Consider the following 16,504-nt stretch of genomic DNA (forward strand, 5'->3'; position numbering starts at 1 on the left):
GCACCACCCCACATCAAAAAGGATGGGAAAGGCTTAATCCTGAAACCAAGCCCCAGGCTACAAGGATCCTGCCTGCCCACAGCCCACCCCCAACACACACTAATATCACCCGGGCAGCAGGCTTCCATGTGGGCAGCTCCATCTTTAACAAAGTGAGCATAATATATTTTATCTGCCCAACAACCAGCTTCTGACACCAACCCTGAGCTTCAGGGGTACCAGAGCAGCCCCTGGCCACCTCTTCTGCTGGCTCTCTGGCATAGCCATTGCCATGGTCTGGCCATCCCTCATTACTCACTGCACTGTTGCTCTGCAGTGCCCACTCCGGATATCCACAGGCACATCTAGACCCATGTAAAACCAGTGGCCAAGGCTACCATCACAGCTGCTTGGCCCATGCAGGTTCGCACTGGATTCAGACAGTTGGTAAAGAAACAACGGAGCCTGACCAGGCGGTGGTGCAGTGGATAGAGCGTCAGACTGGGATGTGGAAGACCCAGGTTCGAGACCTCGAGGTTGCCAGTTTGAGCGCGGGCTCATCTGGCTTGAGCAAAAAAAAAAAAAAAAAAAAAGAAGCTCGCCAGCTTGGACCCAAGGTCGCTGGCTCAAGCAAGGGGTTATTCAGTCTGCTGAAGGCCCATGGTCAAGGCACATATGAGAAAGCAATCATTGAACAACTAAGGTGTCGCAATGCGCAACTAAAAACTAATGATTGATGCTTCTCATCTCTCCGTTCCTGTCTGTCTGTCCCTCAGTCTGACTCTCTCTCTGTCTCTGTAAAAAAAAATTAATTAATTAATTAATTTTAAAAAAAGAAAAGAAAAAGAAACAACGGAGCCAAAAACTGATGGGTCATCATCTTTAATCCTAGCTTGCACCTGGTGGGCAAGTAAAAAACACACACTGGGCTCCAAAACCCACTCACATTCAGTGCTCACAAAGCTACTGACTTATCCGAGTTTCCTAGAATCAAAGGTTTCTAGCTCACCAGACTTATTTACCTCTGTTCCCCATCTCCTTCCTTCTCCCTGCACAAACTCTGCACTAACTGGCTTCTCACTCAACACTCCGCCATCTTGGCTGCTTCTCCTGGCCTCCTCCACGTGGCCTCTCTCCCCTCTCCTCTCTGCTCTCTCCTTTAATGATAATCTCAGGAACCGAGAGAGCAAGCTCCCGTTCTGCCCCCATTTTATAATGTAGAAATCAAAACCTTTAATTCAATATACAAAATAGGGAAGTCTCTAATACAAAGTCACTTATCAGAGACAAGATGGGATTGTACCACCCCACATCAAAAAGAGTGGGAAAGGCTTAATCTCAAAACCAAGCCCCAGGCTACAAGGATTCTGCCTGCCCACAGCCCACCCCTAACACACATTAATATCACCTGGGTGACGGCCTCCACGTGGGCAGTGCCATCTTTAACAAAGTGAGCATAATATATATTTTTTTTTAATTTTTTTTTTTTTAAGCTGGAAACAGGAGAGACAGTCAGACAGACTCCCGCATGTGCCCGACCGGGATCCACCCGGCATGCCCACCAGGGGCAAAGCTCTGCCCACCAGGGGGCGATGCTCTGCCCCTCCGGGGGGTCGCTCTGCCGAGACCAGAGCCACTCTAGCACCTGGGGCAGAGGCCAAGGAGCCATCCCCAGCGCCTGGGCCATCTTTGCTCCAATGGAGCCTTGGCTGCGGGAGGGGAAGAGAGAGACAGAGAGGAAGGAGGGGGGGGTGGAGAAGCAAATGGGCGCTTCTCCTATGTGCCCTGGCCGGGAATCGAACCCGGGTCCCCCACACGCCAGGCCGACGCTCTACCGCTGAGCCAACCGGCCAGGGCCAGCATAATATATTTTATCTGCCCAACAACCCAGAAACCCCATTGGCCACAGTGGGCCTCACATCGACTTTGGGGTCTGACAGCCCGCTGGAGGAGGTCTGCAGAGCTGCAGCGGGGTGAGCTCCAGTCCCTGGATCCAGACCTTCAGGAGATCCATGCTGTAAAGCCAGTAGCCAGGGCTGCCATCACAGCAGCCTGGCCCATGCAGGTTTGCATTGGATTCGGACAGTCGGTAAAGAAACAATGGAGCCAAAAACTGATGGGCCATCATCTTTAATCCTAGCTTGCACCCGGCAGGCAAGTAAAAACACACACTGGGCTCCAAAACCCACTCATTCAGTGCTCACTGTTGGAATCCATGGGAGTCCCAAAGACCAGAGTAACAGGCTTTATTGAAAGGTAGAAAGGAACCCTGCCGGGCACTTCTCCGGGGGGGAGAAGAGCACCAGTTACAGACTAGGGGCAAGTTATATAGTGTTTGGGAGAGCCCGAGGGGATACTGAGGCAAAAGTCCTGGTATGTCCGGAATGTTCCTCCTTGGGGGCTTGGAGCATGTGGGTGTTGAATCAAAAGTCCTGGTGTGGGCCTGACCTGTGGTGGCACAGTGAATAAAGCGACGACCTGGAATGCTGAGGTCACTGGTTCAAAACCCTGGGCTTGCCTAGGCACATATGGGAGTTGATGCTTCCTGCTCCTCCCCCTGTTCTCTCTCTCTCTCTCTCCCTTCTCTCTAATAAAAATGAATAAATAAAATCTAAAAAAAAAAAAAAAAAGTAAATAAATAAATTAAAAAAAAAAAAGTCCTGGTGTGTCCGGAGCCCCTCCTTGGGGCGGCTTCTCAGCTTTTTGGAATTCCTCTGTCTCAGGGGCAATAGTCCAGTAAGAGTGAGGTCTGAGCCTGACCAGGTGGTGGCGCAGTGGATAGAGCGTCGGACTGGGATGCGGAAGGACCCAGGTTCGAGACCCCGAGGTCGCCAGCTTGAGCGCGGGCTCATCTGGCTTGAGCAAAGAGCTCACCAGCTTGGACCCAAAGTCGCTGGCTCCAGCAGGGGTTACTCGGTCTGCTGAAGGCCTGCGGTCAAGGCACAACGAGAAACTGATGATTGATGCTTCTCATCTCTCTCTGTTCCTGTCTGTCTGTCCCTGTCTATCTCTGCTTCTGTAAAAAAAAAAAAAAAAGAGTGAGGTCTGACAGATAAGCGGAACATCAAGAGGGCAGTTTGGAATTCACGTATCTATCACTCACAAAGCTACTGATTTATCCGAGTTTCCTAGAATCAAAGGTTTCTAGCTCACCAGACTTATTCATCTCTGTTCCCCATCTCCTTCCTTCTCCCTGCACAAACTCTGCACAAACTGGCCTCTCACTCAACACTCCACCATCTTGGCTGCTTCTTCTGGCCTCCTCCATGTGGCCTTTCTCTGCTCTCCTTTCTGCTCTCTCCTCTAATGTCAGGAACCAAGAGAGCAAGCTCTCGTTCTGTCCTCATTTTATAGTGTAGAAATCAAACCTTTAATCCAATATACAAAATAGGGAAGTCTCTAATACAAAGTCACTTATCTGAGTCAAGATGGGATTGAAAAAGGTTGGGAAAGGCTTAATCCTAAAACCAAGCCACAGGCTACAAGGATCCTACCTGCCCACAGCGACACACATTAATATCACCTGGGCAACGGCCTCCACGTGGGCAGCACCATCTTTAACAAAGTGAGCATAATATATTTTATCTGCCCAACACATGCCTTGGTTAAGCTCCAACCAGACAAGGAAAATCACATCAGGTCTTTGAAACGGAAGGGATTTATTGGTCAAATAAGTTTTTAAATATGATATATATGTTTACTCGCTTATAATTTGTATTGGGTGTGGGGGACAGGCTGTAAGCAGGCCCAGTCGTTATAGCCTAAGGCTTAGTTTTAAGACTAAGCTTTTCCCCACACCCTTGACTGATTGCATGATGGGGGGTGGTGCACTCTCATGAGGAATCCCATTATGCCTCAGATAAGTGACTTTGTTTAAGAGACTTCCTTGTTTGTATATTGGATTAAAGGTTTTGATTTCTACACTATAAAGTGGGGCAGACTGGGAGCTTGCTCTCTTTCGGCTCCTGAGATTAGCATTAGAGGCCAGAGCAGAGAAGAGAGCAGAGAAAGGCCACGGGGAGGAGGCCAGGAGAAGTAGCCAAGATGGCGAAAGAAAAGCCAGTTAGTGTAAAGTTTGTACAGAGAGAAGGAGATGGGGAAAAAGGAGAATGAGGCTGGTGAGGTAAACACTTTTGATTCTAGGAAACTCGGATAAGTCAGTGGGTTTGGGAGCCCTGGAATGGAAAGGGAAGTGTTTTCCCACTGTGTGTATTGCAAGCCCAGGTGCAAACTAGGATTAAAGGTAATGGCCCACCAGTTATTGGTTCCGTTGTTTCATTACCGTCTGTCTGAATCTTTATTTTATTTTATTTAAGAGAGAGTCAGAGAGAGGGATAGATAGGGACAGACAGACAGGAACAGAGAGAGATGAGAAGCATCAATCATTAGTTTTTTTGTTGTGACACCTTAGTTGTTTATTGATTGCTTTCTTTCTTTCTTTTTTTTTTTTTTCATTTTTTCATTTTTCTGAAGCTGGAAACGGGGAGAGACAGTCAGACAGACTCCCGCATGCGCCCGACCGGGATCCACCCGGCACGCCCACCAGGGGCGACGCTCTGCCCACCAGGGGACGATGCTCTGCCCATCCTGGGCGTCGCCATATTGCGACCAGAGCCACTCTAGCGCCTGAGGCAGAGGCCACAGAGCCATCCCCAGCGCCCGGGCCATCTCTGCTCCAATGGAGCCTTGGCTGCGGGAGGGGAAGAGAGAGACAGAGAGGAAAGCGCGGCGGAGGGGTGGAGAAGCAAATGGGCGCTTCTCCTGTGTGCCCTGGCCGGGAATCGAACCCGGGTCCTCCGCACGCTAGGCCGACGCTCTACCGCTGAGCCAACCGGCCAGGGCCTTATTGATTGCTTTCTTATATGTGCCTTGACCATGGGGCTACAGCAGACTGAGTAACCCCTTGCTCGAGCCAGTGACCTTGGGTCCAAGCTGGTGAGCTTTGCTCAAACCAGATGAGCCCATGCTCAAGCTGGCAACCTCGGGGTCTCAAACCTGGGTCCTCTGCATCCCAGTCCAATGCTCCATCCACTGCGCCACCGCCTGGTCAGGCCCGTCTGTCTGAATCTAATACGAACCTGCATGAGCCAGGCTGCTGTGATGGTAGCCGTGCCTACTGGCCTTACAGGGTTCAAGCAGAGAATTTGTTCCAAGGTTAATAGAATTACTGAGAAGCCAGATGGGACGTAAGGCAAAAGCAGGAAGCTGTCACCGCCTGCAGACAGGTCCCCTGGTGGTGGAGCCACAGTTGAGAAGACAGTGAAGCCTCCAGGTTAGCTGTCCAAAGCAGAGGGTCAGAGGGCACTGTACCAGACCTGGAGGGGACTTCACAGCCTCGGCTCCAGTGTGCCAAGCCTGCCTGAGGCCTGAGGCCCAGGCGTCTGCTGTGAAGGTAGGCGGAGCCAGCGCCCCTCACCAGCCAGGCCACTTTTTGTCCTCTTGGGTTCACTGAGGCCTTCAGATGCTGTCCAGAACTTTCAGCCAGATGCTGAGGGCGATCCGAAGCTTTTCCTCCTTTGCCAGACCTTGTTTGGCATTTAGGCCAGTGGTTCGATGCATAAGGCCACCGGGGTTCCAGGGTCAGAGTCACAGAACCTGGCCTCTGTCTCCTGGAGGCAGCCTGGGAAGCTTCATCTGCCAGCTCAGAGACTGGGGTGTCAGCCCTCAGCTGTACCTGTTTAACCTGGGCCCGCCCCCCTGCCCCCCCCCCCCCCATCAGCTTTCCCTTCCACCTTTAGGGCCCTGCAGGAGACAACGCCCGTGATCTCAGCTGTCCTACCCGGCAGCTGTGCTGCTCACAATTTCGCAGGACCTCCAGAGGGTCTTGCCTCTGATTTCCATCTCCCCAGCCTCTACTCCCTTACTCCCTGTCTTCTCTCAAGGACTCCTCTCTCTCTCTCCCTTCCCACCCCCTCCCTCTCCGCAGTTAGCATTTTCCACCTCACAGGGAATTCCCACCTTCGGTTTGCATGCAGTCCTGGTCCTTATCTTTCCCCCCACCAGGCCCAAGGGACACTGGAATCTTTCTCTAAAACAATACCCTTTCACTAGGCCCTAGTGCATGGCTAGGGCACAGAGCTCAGAGCTGGGTCTCTTAAGCTCCAGTCAATCAACTTGGATGGAAAAAAAACCATTTATTTTTGGTGACCTCTTACCTACAATTTAGCATTTCCTCACATTGTGACTGTAGATAACAAAGCACAGTAGAATCGCAGTAACAGAGGTTGTCACAATAGCAATCATAGACATTCTCCCTCACATGGGAGCTGTTGCAGATAGCTTGAACTATGTTTTACGTGCATGACTAGTTTTGAAGGAGAAACCAGAAGAATGAAGAGGAGAAGTGGGCCTGCAATGTCTGGGGTCTTACATTGCAGCCTGTGACCTCAGTGTTCTTGAAGGAGGGAACAAGGGCTGACAGAAATGTTTGAAAAATAACCACAGATGTGAACCTTGCCGGTTATCAGTTCCTTGAAATGAACTGCAGCTCCAGTAGGAAGAATGATAGAATGAATTATGAAGGATAGGATTATCAGGGGCAGACCCTCCGGCTACCTCTTCCCTTCCCCTCCCTAAGACACGAAAGTCATGACTGCAAACAAACAAGTCATAGAAATCAGGCATTTGCCACTCGAAAGCTTAAGTTGTAAAGGTATATAAGGTGTAAGAAATCTAACTTCAGGAGCACGTGTTTCGTTCCCTCTGTTGGTGACACCTGCTCTGCCGGCTGAATAAATCCTACTTCCTTCATCAAGTTGTCTGGGTATCTTTGTCCTCCTTTGATTCCTACAATAATTTGACATTACACTTACCAGACCCACTGCTAGGTCTTGTTAACGTAATAACAAAAAAACACATTTTTAAAAAATGTTTATTTTATTGATTTTAGAGAGAGAGAAAGGGAAAGACAGGGACACTGATTTGTTCCTGTATGTGCCCTGATTGGGGATCGAACTGGCAACTTTTGTACTTTGGAATGAGGCTTTAACTGAGCTCTCCTGCCAGGGCAAGAAAAATCATGGGAAGTTGGAGGGCGTCTGTACTTGGATTTCCCTAAACATGCCTTTTCACCTCTAAGTCTTTGCTCCTGATGTTTCCCTGGCTAAAGTACCCCTAGATTGCCCTGATTTCTGAGTCAACCTCCCAATCAACCTCAAAGTGTATTCCATAGTCCCTGTATCCCTCGGGTGAGGCAAGGGTTATGTCCTAATTGCCTTTGTATCTCCAGCTCCTTCACACAGGGCCTGGCTAGTTACAAAAAAAATAGGTGCTCTCTGGCCCCAGTGTTGCAAAATTACTAGCATCCAGATGTATGGCCAGCACTTGGAATCCCGTGGGCGGGATGACTGTAGGGTGAGAATCCTCTTGCTCAGTTCTTGGCTGGGAAAAGATGACATCTAGAACCCCTGAGGCCATGAGTGGTCCCCTGGGTTCCACTATTGGGTATATTCAATCACTCAATACATAATGAGTCTGTTATGCTCTAAACCAGGGGTCCCCAACCTTTTTTGGGCCACGGACCGGTTTAATGTCAGAAAATATTTTCACTGACAGGCCTTTAGGGTGGGACGGATAAATGTATCACGTGACCAAAACAAGCGTCAAGAGTGAGTCTTAGATGGATATAACAGAGGGAATCTGGTCATTTTTTAAAAAATAAAACATTGTTCAGACTTAAATATAAATAAAACGGAAATAATGTAGGTTATTTATTCTTTCTCTGCAAACCGGTACCAAATGGCCCACGGACCGGTACCGGTCCGCGGCCCTGGGGGTTGGGGATCCCTGCTCTAAACAGTGCCAGGTGTTGGGGATTAAAGATGAATGCAGAAATTAGCTGGGAGGATATAATTGAGTAGAAACTTTGAGCACTCTCTAAAAACCTCTAAAAGAAAAAAAAAAAGTGGGGTTTAATCCGTTCTTTCGTCCAGGTGTGTGTGGGACGGAATGGGCCCGTTCATCGCGTTCTCAAGGGGAAGATTTGAGGATTAGATATATAATCCTGGGGCTGGACCTCGCTTTCAGGAAGCCCCACACCTGGCCCTATTGTTCCTTTACTTCCCTGCAACCGATCCGGGAATTAGCGGTCTGGTCGGCAGCTCAACCGCTGTCAAGAAGCCTGGAGGAAGGAATGAATGACCGAGAATATTCTCCCTTGACTCAGAGACCCCAGGACCAGCAACGAGCCTTAAGGAACATTCATTCAGTCGACATTCTTAGAATGTGTGACCGCTTTAAAAGGAGAATGGCGGGCGCGAGTTAGTAACCACTGGACGTCACAAATCCTGAACCAGGGCTTTAGCTCCTAGCGGTCCCCGCGGTCCCCGCTGCGCCCGCCTAGGCACAGGCTTCCGGGAGCAGCCCCGCGGAGCCGCCGCCGGAGGCGAGGCGCGGGCGCCGACTGGCCAGCGCGATCACCAGGCGGGGCCAACCCTTAAAGGGCCGGCGCAGATGAAGACCGGCTGTGGCCGCGGCGAACCGTAGGGAGGTGATGCCGTGTGGCCCCATGTAGGTTTCTCTTAAATCTCTCTATTCCCAGGCCCATGGAGCCCACGCGGGACTATCCACTGTTCGGGGGCGCCTTCTCCGCCACGCTCCCTCCCGGGGCCATTAATGTAAGGTGAGAAGGCCCCGGCGCTATTGGGAGGCCAACTGGGTGGGTTGCAGAAAGGGGCCAGGGTCAAACAGGGCCTGCCTCGCCTCCTTCCAGCGACCTCCGACCGGTCCCAGACAATCAAGAAGTTTTCTGCCACCGCATGACGGACCAAAGCCTGATCGTGGAACTTCTAGAGCTGCAAGCCCACGTGCGGGGAGAAGAGGCAGCGCGGTGAGGAGGGCAGCCCATAGCTGGCCAATGGGAGGGCCAGATCCGAAGAAGTGGGCAGGGCCTGTAACTGGACGGTTGTCTGGGAAACGTGAACTCCAAGGGCAACACCCTATCACCCTAAATGAGCGATGCTTAGACTTAAAGATGCTTGTGGGGCAGCAGTGAGAGAGATGCTGCCCCATGACCCTCTTCCCCCTACTCCAGGTACCACTTCGAGGATGTTGGTGCGGTGCAGGAGGCTAGGACTGTTCAAGTGGAGACTGTGCAAGCCCTCCTTTTGGAGAACCTGGCCCTGAGAGGCTACTGTGAAGAAGGCCTGGGTCCTCTCTGGCACACAGCAAGTAGCTAAAGAGAATCGGCAGGTGAGATGTCCTGGAGGGCTGAAGGGGGTGGCCCTAGGGCATCAGGTAAGCATTCTGACATTGGTCCTTTTAGGTAGCAAAGGACGTGACACTGCACTTGGCCTTGCTGCGGCTGCCTCAGTACCAGACTGATCTCCTGCTCACCTTCAATCAGCCCCCGTAAGGAGGACAGAAAGAGCGCGTGGCTTATGAGTGGGGTTCCCAGGAATGTCAGCAGACAGGGGGTAGAGCAGGGAGGCTGGCTGGAGGGGTCTTCCAAGGAAGTGGGAGTGGTCCAGAGGTTTGGGGTCACAGATACCCAGGTACCCCAAGGAACAGGAAGTGGGAACTTCCAAACACGGGGCCTGGCTGATGTTCTCTCCCTTTCTGTTCCCCCACCCCCAAGCCCTGACAGTAGGTCATCTCTTGACCCTGAAGATCTGTCACTTCTGCCCTGGAGCCTGGGTGACTTTGAACAGCTGGTGACCAGTCTGACTCTTCATGATCCCAACATTTTTGGTCCCCAGTACAGATGCTGAAATGCTACATGATGCTGCTGAAGACTTGGGGACCCCATTCTGCAAGGGGAACAAAGGGTTGGATATATTCCCCAAATTCCTCCCCTAAGCATAAACATAAGACACCTCTCTGCAGAAATAAACTTCTTTATAACCAATATAATCTCTTTGCTTTTGAATGTAACAGGATACCCAGGTTCCCCCAATTCCCTTCAATCTTGGAGGAAGAGTTTAAAGTTGTACATAGGATCAGAAAGGACCCAAGGCTGGCAGTGGAGAAAGGGAGAAAATACACTTTGGAGTGACTAGTTTAGCCCTGAGGGAAGGGCATGAAATGTATAGGGGGACAGGTAGAGAAGGTTTAAAGTGACACCCAAAGAAGAGAGGGAAGCTATCTCTTGTAGTGATTCAACCCTGAGAAAACAGATAGGGCGTGGAATTGACTGTCCCCCTTTGGTGGATGAAAGGTCACCTGGTTAGAAGTCCCCAGGACATAGTAATAGAGGCACAAGCATCCAAGGAGTGCCGATTTGGTGGAGTGTGGAATAGTGGCTGTTATTGGGTATATGTGTAGTAGAGGGTGCGAAGCTGGTCCCAGAAAAACAGAGAGAGGATGGTGTGAGGGCCAAGGCGGAAGTAGGAGGCTCCTATACCCTTGTACATGCCAAAAATGCCCTCTGTCCGAGCCGTCTGCAGCATAGCGTCCAACAACCCCCGGTACATGAGGCCCTGAGAGCAGGTTGGAGAGGGAGGGAGAGAACAGGGTAGGAGTTTGTCAGAGCCCATCAGCGGCCTCACGTTTGTAGGCTGCCCCACTTGCATTCACAATCTCTTCTCCCCCTCCTTCCAGTTTTCCCTGCCTCTCTGAACCCACGCTCTCCCTTACCTTGCCCTGAGTGTCTGTGGGCTGGTTGTAGAGCCTTGTGCTGACCACATCAAACGGTGTCATGGCCAGGACTACTGCAACGCCACTCACCATGGCGGCTGCCAGAGCCATCTTCCAGCTCTGGGGAGGAAATATCTAAGGGGAGGGAGGAAGAGCTTTGTTAATCAAACAGCCAACCATTCAACTCCTGGGAAAGGACAGGCCCCGTGCTGGGGATACAGTAGAGAGCTGGTAACTCAGGGAGCTTCCACTCTATCATAATACAGTGTGATAACACTGTGAAGGACTCAGGTGTACCTGGGAAGAAATGACCAGAGCTGTCGGAAGGGTGTAGAGGGTGACCCTCAAGTTCTCCTGCCACTCCCTCATATTACATGTTGGTATTGAACCCTCAAAGGCTCAATTCAGCTTGTGTTTTTCCCTGTCCACATTCCCAGGGTGGCCCCACCCATTTCCCAGGCAGTACCTCCCACTGGGTCAGGAGGTCCTTGGTGGATGAGAAGGTGCACAGCTGGGTGGAGGAACCGGCGATAACTCGGGGCAGGCTGCCCACCGCCCCACGCCACAATCCCAGTAGACCATGTTTCTGGCCAATCTCGGTTAGTGCCTGAAACATGCCCTGTTAAGGGGAAGACCATTGGGTTATGTTTAGTCACTGAGCATCAGGGGTTGCCATCTCCTAACACTGCAAAGGATGGGTCCCTACCAGGCATCTGATGTCTGGACAACCAGTTATGTGTGAGCTTAGAGCCTTTGCTTGTGTACCATCGCACTGGTCCCTCCCTTGCCATTCCAGACTAGGGAGTAGGGAAGTGGGGACAGTAGCAGACTAGGAGAACAGAGCAGCAGAAACAGGTGCAGAGGACTAGAGGAACTGGGACAAGAGGGAAGGAGGGTCTTGGTGGACTTCAGGGGCAGAGTGAAGCTGAATTGATTGGCTGGGCAGATGCAGGCAGATCGCTGGGGGCAAGTGGGAAAGAATAGGCAGGGACTCCAGTGAGGATGGAAGCACCTTACCTGATGCTTATACTGGTGCCCTACAGCAATTTCTGAGGCTGCCTGTGCTTGTAGGTGTGTCTTCACCTGGGGACAAGAAAGTATCACAACCTATGGCCCAGTGACCATCCTTCTACCTCAAGAGACTCAAATGCCTAAATCCTTCACACTTCTTCTAGGGTGTTCAACAATATCTTTTTAATCTGATAATTATTGTTGTTCCCATTTAAATTGGTCATGAGACTCTGTCTATTGGCTCCAGTCCCAGGGGATGGATCTCCTAGCACTGCAAGACGCACCTCCCCACTACATCCTCCTTTCCTTGTGGGTAGGGGTGGGGATGGAAAGGTTGGAGAATGGCAACATATCCTAAGACTGTTCATGTTAGACAAGACCTGGGTGTGCGACCTCTCATGCCAGCTCCTGTTCCTAGATAGCATCTCCAGCCACCAGCACGACCAGGCTTCCCATCAGACCTTGGGGTAGGTTGTGAGGGATCATCTGCAAAACTTGCTCTCTGACCCCAAAACCCTATGGAGACATGTGTTCAGGTGACTTTGGAAAGGTCACTGTCCTTGAATCTCACACCTTAGGAGACCAGACTGCTTCTCCTATAGAACTCACAGTTCCTTAGTGTCTTTCCAGGGGTACAAAACAGGACCTCGTCTAGCAATAAGCAGCTTTGTGACTTTGAGCTGGTCATTTCCCCTCTCTGGGCCTCAGGTTACAGATCCTTCACTTATACCAGATAACTGAAAGGGACTATGAGATTGTAATTCTGTGAGGTCCAGGACTCCCCCTGACCCCTGCACTTACTGAGGCATGTTCCTCAAATTCCTCATCCCAACTTCCAACCTCAGGTGGAAGGTTATGAAGGCCTAGGCCCCCACCCTACATCAGGTGTCTCCCTTGAAGGTCTCAGGCAAGACCTGCTTCTCACCATGTAGATAGGGCTCCCCAAGTAGGCTCCCATGACGCCAGCCACGGCCCCAGCTGCTGCACTGCGGGCAGGGCTGAGGGTGCCATCGGCTCTGTGCAGGTAGCCTCCAGCCTCAGCCAGCCCGTAGGTGCCCAGCCGTATGCCATTCATCAGGAACTGGTATAGGAGGGCAGGGGCCAGGCCCTTCTGCAGGGCAGCCACGCCATCCACCTTGCCGATGGTGATGAAGGCATGGAAGACGTTTCGGTAGTGCCGCTGGTAGGTGCCGGGGGCCTGTAGCTCTCCCTGCAACTGCATCCTAGTCTTCACCACCTCCAGAGGGTTGGTGAACAAACAGGCACCGCAGGCTGCCAGGCCGCTCATCAAGAAGTCCATGGTGGGGTAGCGCAGTGGTAGTAAGAACTGGCCCAGAAGTAAGAGAGTCAAAATGAGCTTCAGAAACGGGGTCCAAAATCAGGAAAGACCTCAGTTTCAGCAGTCCAGGCTGCAGGAGGTAGGAATTTAGGGTTCTGGAGTCAAGAGTGTCAGGGTCAAAGGTCAGACCGTCAAAGGTTAGCTGGAATTCGGGAGTCAGGAGCTGACAAAGAGAAAAGAAAGAGGAGTTTAGGAGAGTCTGGCAGAAGGTTATGACAGGGTTCTGTTGGTCAATGAAGTTGAGGCCAAGGAGGGGCAGAAGCCAGGAGGACAGCTGATGGGAACCTGAGAATGGCCGGCCACTGGGAGCCAGGGAGTAGGGAAGGGAAACGCAGGGCTGGGAGCCGGGAGCCGGGGAGGAAGGAAATAGACCCCAGGAGGTTATGTAGGAAAAGGATCCGGAAGAAGATCCTGTGGCGCCTCCGGGACAGCAACGAGGTCTGGATCTGGGAAGTAAGTCGGCACTCCGGGCAGCGCCGAGCGTGTCCAGGAAGCTGCGCGAGCCGGCCGCAGCTTCACCCCGGGTAGCCTGCGGAGGCAGGGCCGCCGCATCCCAGCGCCCAATGGGGAGGCTGGGAAAGCCCCAGCCAATCAGCGCCGAGCCGGCTCCGCGGCCAATGGGAGGTGCTCCCGGCGCCCAGCCAGGAACCTGCTGGGAGGCAGTTGGTACTGATTCTCCAGGCTGCGGCGCCGGTGCCGCTGCCAAGGAGTGGGGATGCGGCCTCGGAACTCCGGGAGGGGTGCGTGGGGAGCGGAAATTTTATCATTAGTGGGGAGGAGAGGTTGGACCTTGGGTTACGAGACGGGCGCTGGGGCTGAGCGCTAAAGCAGCCTCCACCATTGGGGTGGCCCGGGGGTTGCGGCTGCTCCTCTTGAGGGCGGAGGGCTCCCCTCCTTCGCCTTCTATCCTAAGTCTTCGTCCGGTGGCATTGCCCACCTGTAGAACCAACGCCTTGATGGGATCTGGTGCCGGGAGAGCCTGCGGCTCTGTCCGCGGGGCTGATGAGACGCACCAGCTGGGCAGAGCATGTAGGTTCCAGCTCCAGAGTGCGTGTGGCCGGCTGCGTGGGGGAGCGGAGGGTGGGGCACCTGATGGAGGGCGAGGGAGCGTGGTCTCTCCTCTCCGTGCTCTCTTGATCCTCAGCAACCTACCTGGACGAAAGCCCGGACACGCCAGGTTAGAGATTTAGATCTCTGGGGCTTAGGTTACACAGGGTCATTGAGAGGTAAGAGAAATACTGAGACACTGGCCTGCTCGCTCATGAATCTGATAATGGTTAATCACGGAGGAAGCTCTGAGGAAAGAGACTAAGGAAGCTGGTTGGGTAGAGATTGAAGGAGAAGCTAGCTGGGAAAAGGCAGGAGGATTGGACCTGTCATCTGGGTTGGAGAAGGAGGTTGGGGGTTACAAGCGTGTGGGTGGCCGTCACCAGACTTAGACTGCAGTTTGGTTCTTTTATAGATTTCCTGAAAAGTCAGGAACTGTTAGACCCTGGTGCCCTAATGTGTCCTGTTCCGACGGCTAGTTTAGACTATCCTTGCCCCCTTCTTTTCCTGACCTCCAAACCATTCAAGTCATTTTTTTTTTTTTTTCATTTTTCTGAAGCTGGAAACAGGGAAAGACAGTCAGACAGACTCCCGCATGCGCCCGACCGGGATCCACCGGGCACGCCCACCATGGGGCGACGCTCTGCCCATCAGGGGGCGACGCTCTGCCCATCAGGGGGCGATGCTCTGCCCATCCTGGGCGTCGCCATGTTGCTACCAGAGCCACTCTAGCGCCTGAGGCAGAGGCCACAGAGCCATCCCCAGCGCCCGGGCCATCTTTGCTCCAGTGGAGCCTTGGCTGCGGGAGGGGAAGAGAGAGACAGAGAGGAAGGCGCGGCGGAGGGGGGTGGAGAAGCAAATGGGCGCTTTCTCCTGTGTGCCCTGGCCGGGAATCGAACCCGGGTCCTCCGCACGCTAGGCCGACGCTCTACCGCTGAGCCAACCGGCCAGGGCCTCAAGTCATCCTTTACCTTCAGCTTCATTCCTCCTGACCCTTGAAGATTTTCTGAGTCTCCACGTTCAAGCCACTTCCAATCCTGCTTTTCTCCTCAAGTATTTACCCACGTTTCTAATTTTGTTCAGCAATTGTTTACTCTCTGACTCCTTCGCTACATTGGGAGTTCTTGGATACCCCGCCAACTTGGTCTGAGTCATTTCTCTCCCACCATTGCACTTGTGAGTCATTTAGCCTTAGGGTGAACTGGAGAGGTGGAGGGTAAAGTAGATAATGGGCTTCTCCAGGGCTCTGGAAGGGTCCCGAGAAATTTCCTAGCAGTGCTCCCCAAGTGCTTCCACCTGCTGGATGGGATGAGAGTTCCTCGTTGTTTTTATCCGAGTTTACACCAGTGGTTCCTCAGTGCGGTCCTGGAGCAGCAGCGGTGGCTCCCTGATACTTACTAGAAATGAACATTTTCTAGCCCCACCAGCACCCCGACCTCCTGCACCGGACACTCTGGAGGTGGGGCATGACAGTGTGCTTTAACAAGCTCTCTAGGTGCTTCTGATGTGTGTGTCCTAACGTTTTAGAACCACTGGCTCAAACCTTTTATCTTGAATATCCAGATCGCCTGGAAATAGACAACTTTCAAAGTGTGTTTTTTAAGTAAATATAGTTTTTAGTTTTAGATTGACAGAAAAATTGTACAGATACTATGAGAGTTCCCATATACCCCAATCCAGTTTCTTTATTATTAACATCCTATATTAATATATTTTGTTAGAATTTTAAATAAATATTTTATTTATTTATTTATTTATTTATTTATTTATTTATTTATATTTTTCTGAAGCTGGAAATGGGGAGAGACAGTCAGACTCCCGCATGCGCCCAACCGGGATCCACCCGGCATGCCCACCAGGGGGCGACGCTCTGCCCCTCCGGGGGGACGCTCTGTCATGACCAGAGCCACTCTAGCGCCTGGGGCAGAGGCCAAGGAGCCATCCCCAGCGCCTGGGGCCATCTTTGCTCCAATAGAGCCTCGCTGCGGGAGGGGAAGAGAGAGACAGAGAGGAAGGAGAGGGGGAGGGATGGAGAAGCAGATGGGCACCTCTCCTGTGTGCCCTGGCCGGGAATCGAACCCGGGACCTCTGCACGCCAGGCCGATGCTCTACTACTGAGCCAACCGGCCGGGACCAAATAAATATTGATACAGTATTATCTAAAGTTTATATTATATGCAGATTTTCTTTCTTTATTTTTTTTTCTTTTCTTTTTTGTATTTTTCTGAAGTTGGAAACAGAGAGGCAGTCAGACAGACTCCCGCATGCACCCGACCGGGATCCACCTAGCACGCCCACCAGAGGGCGATGCTCTGCCCATCTGGGGTGTCGCTCTGTTGCAACCAGAGCCATTCTAGCGCCTGAGGCAGAAGCCACAGAGCCATCCTCAGCGCCCGGGCCAACTTTGCTCCAATGGAGCCTTGGCTGCAGGAGGGGAAGAGAGAGACAGGAAGGAGAGGGGAAGGGGTGGAGAAGCAGATGGACGCCTCTCCTGTGTGCCCTGGCCGGGAATCGAACCTGGGACTCCTGCATGCCAGGCCAATGTTCTACCACTGA

The 16,504-nt window shown here is 52.2% G+C and overlaps 2 protein-coding genes across 4 annotated transcripts; one reads left to right on the forward strand and one right to left on the reverse strand.

Annotated features, from left to right (window-relative positions):
* Positions 1-8,291: 8,291 nt before the first annotated feature.
* Positions 8,292-9,775, forward strand: RANGRF (RAN guanine nucleotide release factor). Its single transcript, XM_066264223.1, is given in 6 exon segments — positions 8,292-8,599; positions 8,690-8,806; positions 9,011-9,119; positions 9,121-9,168; positions 9,242-9,327; positions 9,554-9,775. Coding segments are annotated over 6 exon segments (570 nt in total). The 5' UTR covers positions 8,292-8,522; the 3' UTR covers positions 9,687-9,775.
* Positions 9,776-9,796: 21 nt separating this feature from the next.
* Positions 9,797-13,966, reverse strand: SLC25A35 (solute carrier family 25 member 35). 3 transcript variants are annotated; one of them, XM_066264222.1, is made up of 6 exons: positions 13,839-13,966; positions 12,488-13,064; positions 11,569-11,634; positions 11,018-11,170; positions 10,552-10,686; positions 9,797-10,394 (listed from the first exon to the last, which is right to left on the reverse strand). In XM_066264222.1, exons 2-6 carry the CDS (start codon positions 12,860-12,862, stop codon positions 10,221-10,223), a joined length of 903 nt encoding a protein of 300 aa, XP_066120319.1. In that variant the 5' UTR covers positions 12,863-13,064; positions 13,839-13,966; the 3' UTR covers positions 9,797-10,220. The 3 variants fall into 3 exon arrangements, with proteins under 3 accessions (XP_066120319.1, XP_066120318.1, XP_066120317.1); XM_066264221.1 differs by lacking the exon at positions 13,839-13,966 and adding an exon at positions 13,187-13,421; XM_066264220.1 differs by lacking the exon at positions 13,839-13,966 and having other exon boundaries at positions 12,488-13,421.
* Between the last annotated feature and the right edge of the window lie 2,538 nt (positions 13,967-16,504).

This window comes from Saccopteryx bilineata, chromosome 2, assembly GCF_036850765.1.
Source record: "Saccopteryx bilineata isolate mSacBil1 chromosome 2, mSacBil1_pri_phased_curated, whole genome shotgun sequence".
In the NCBI taxonomy this organism is placed as follows: Eukaryota; Metazoa; Chordata; class Mammalia; order Chiroptera; family Emballonuridae; genus Saccopteryx; species Saccopteryx bilineata.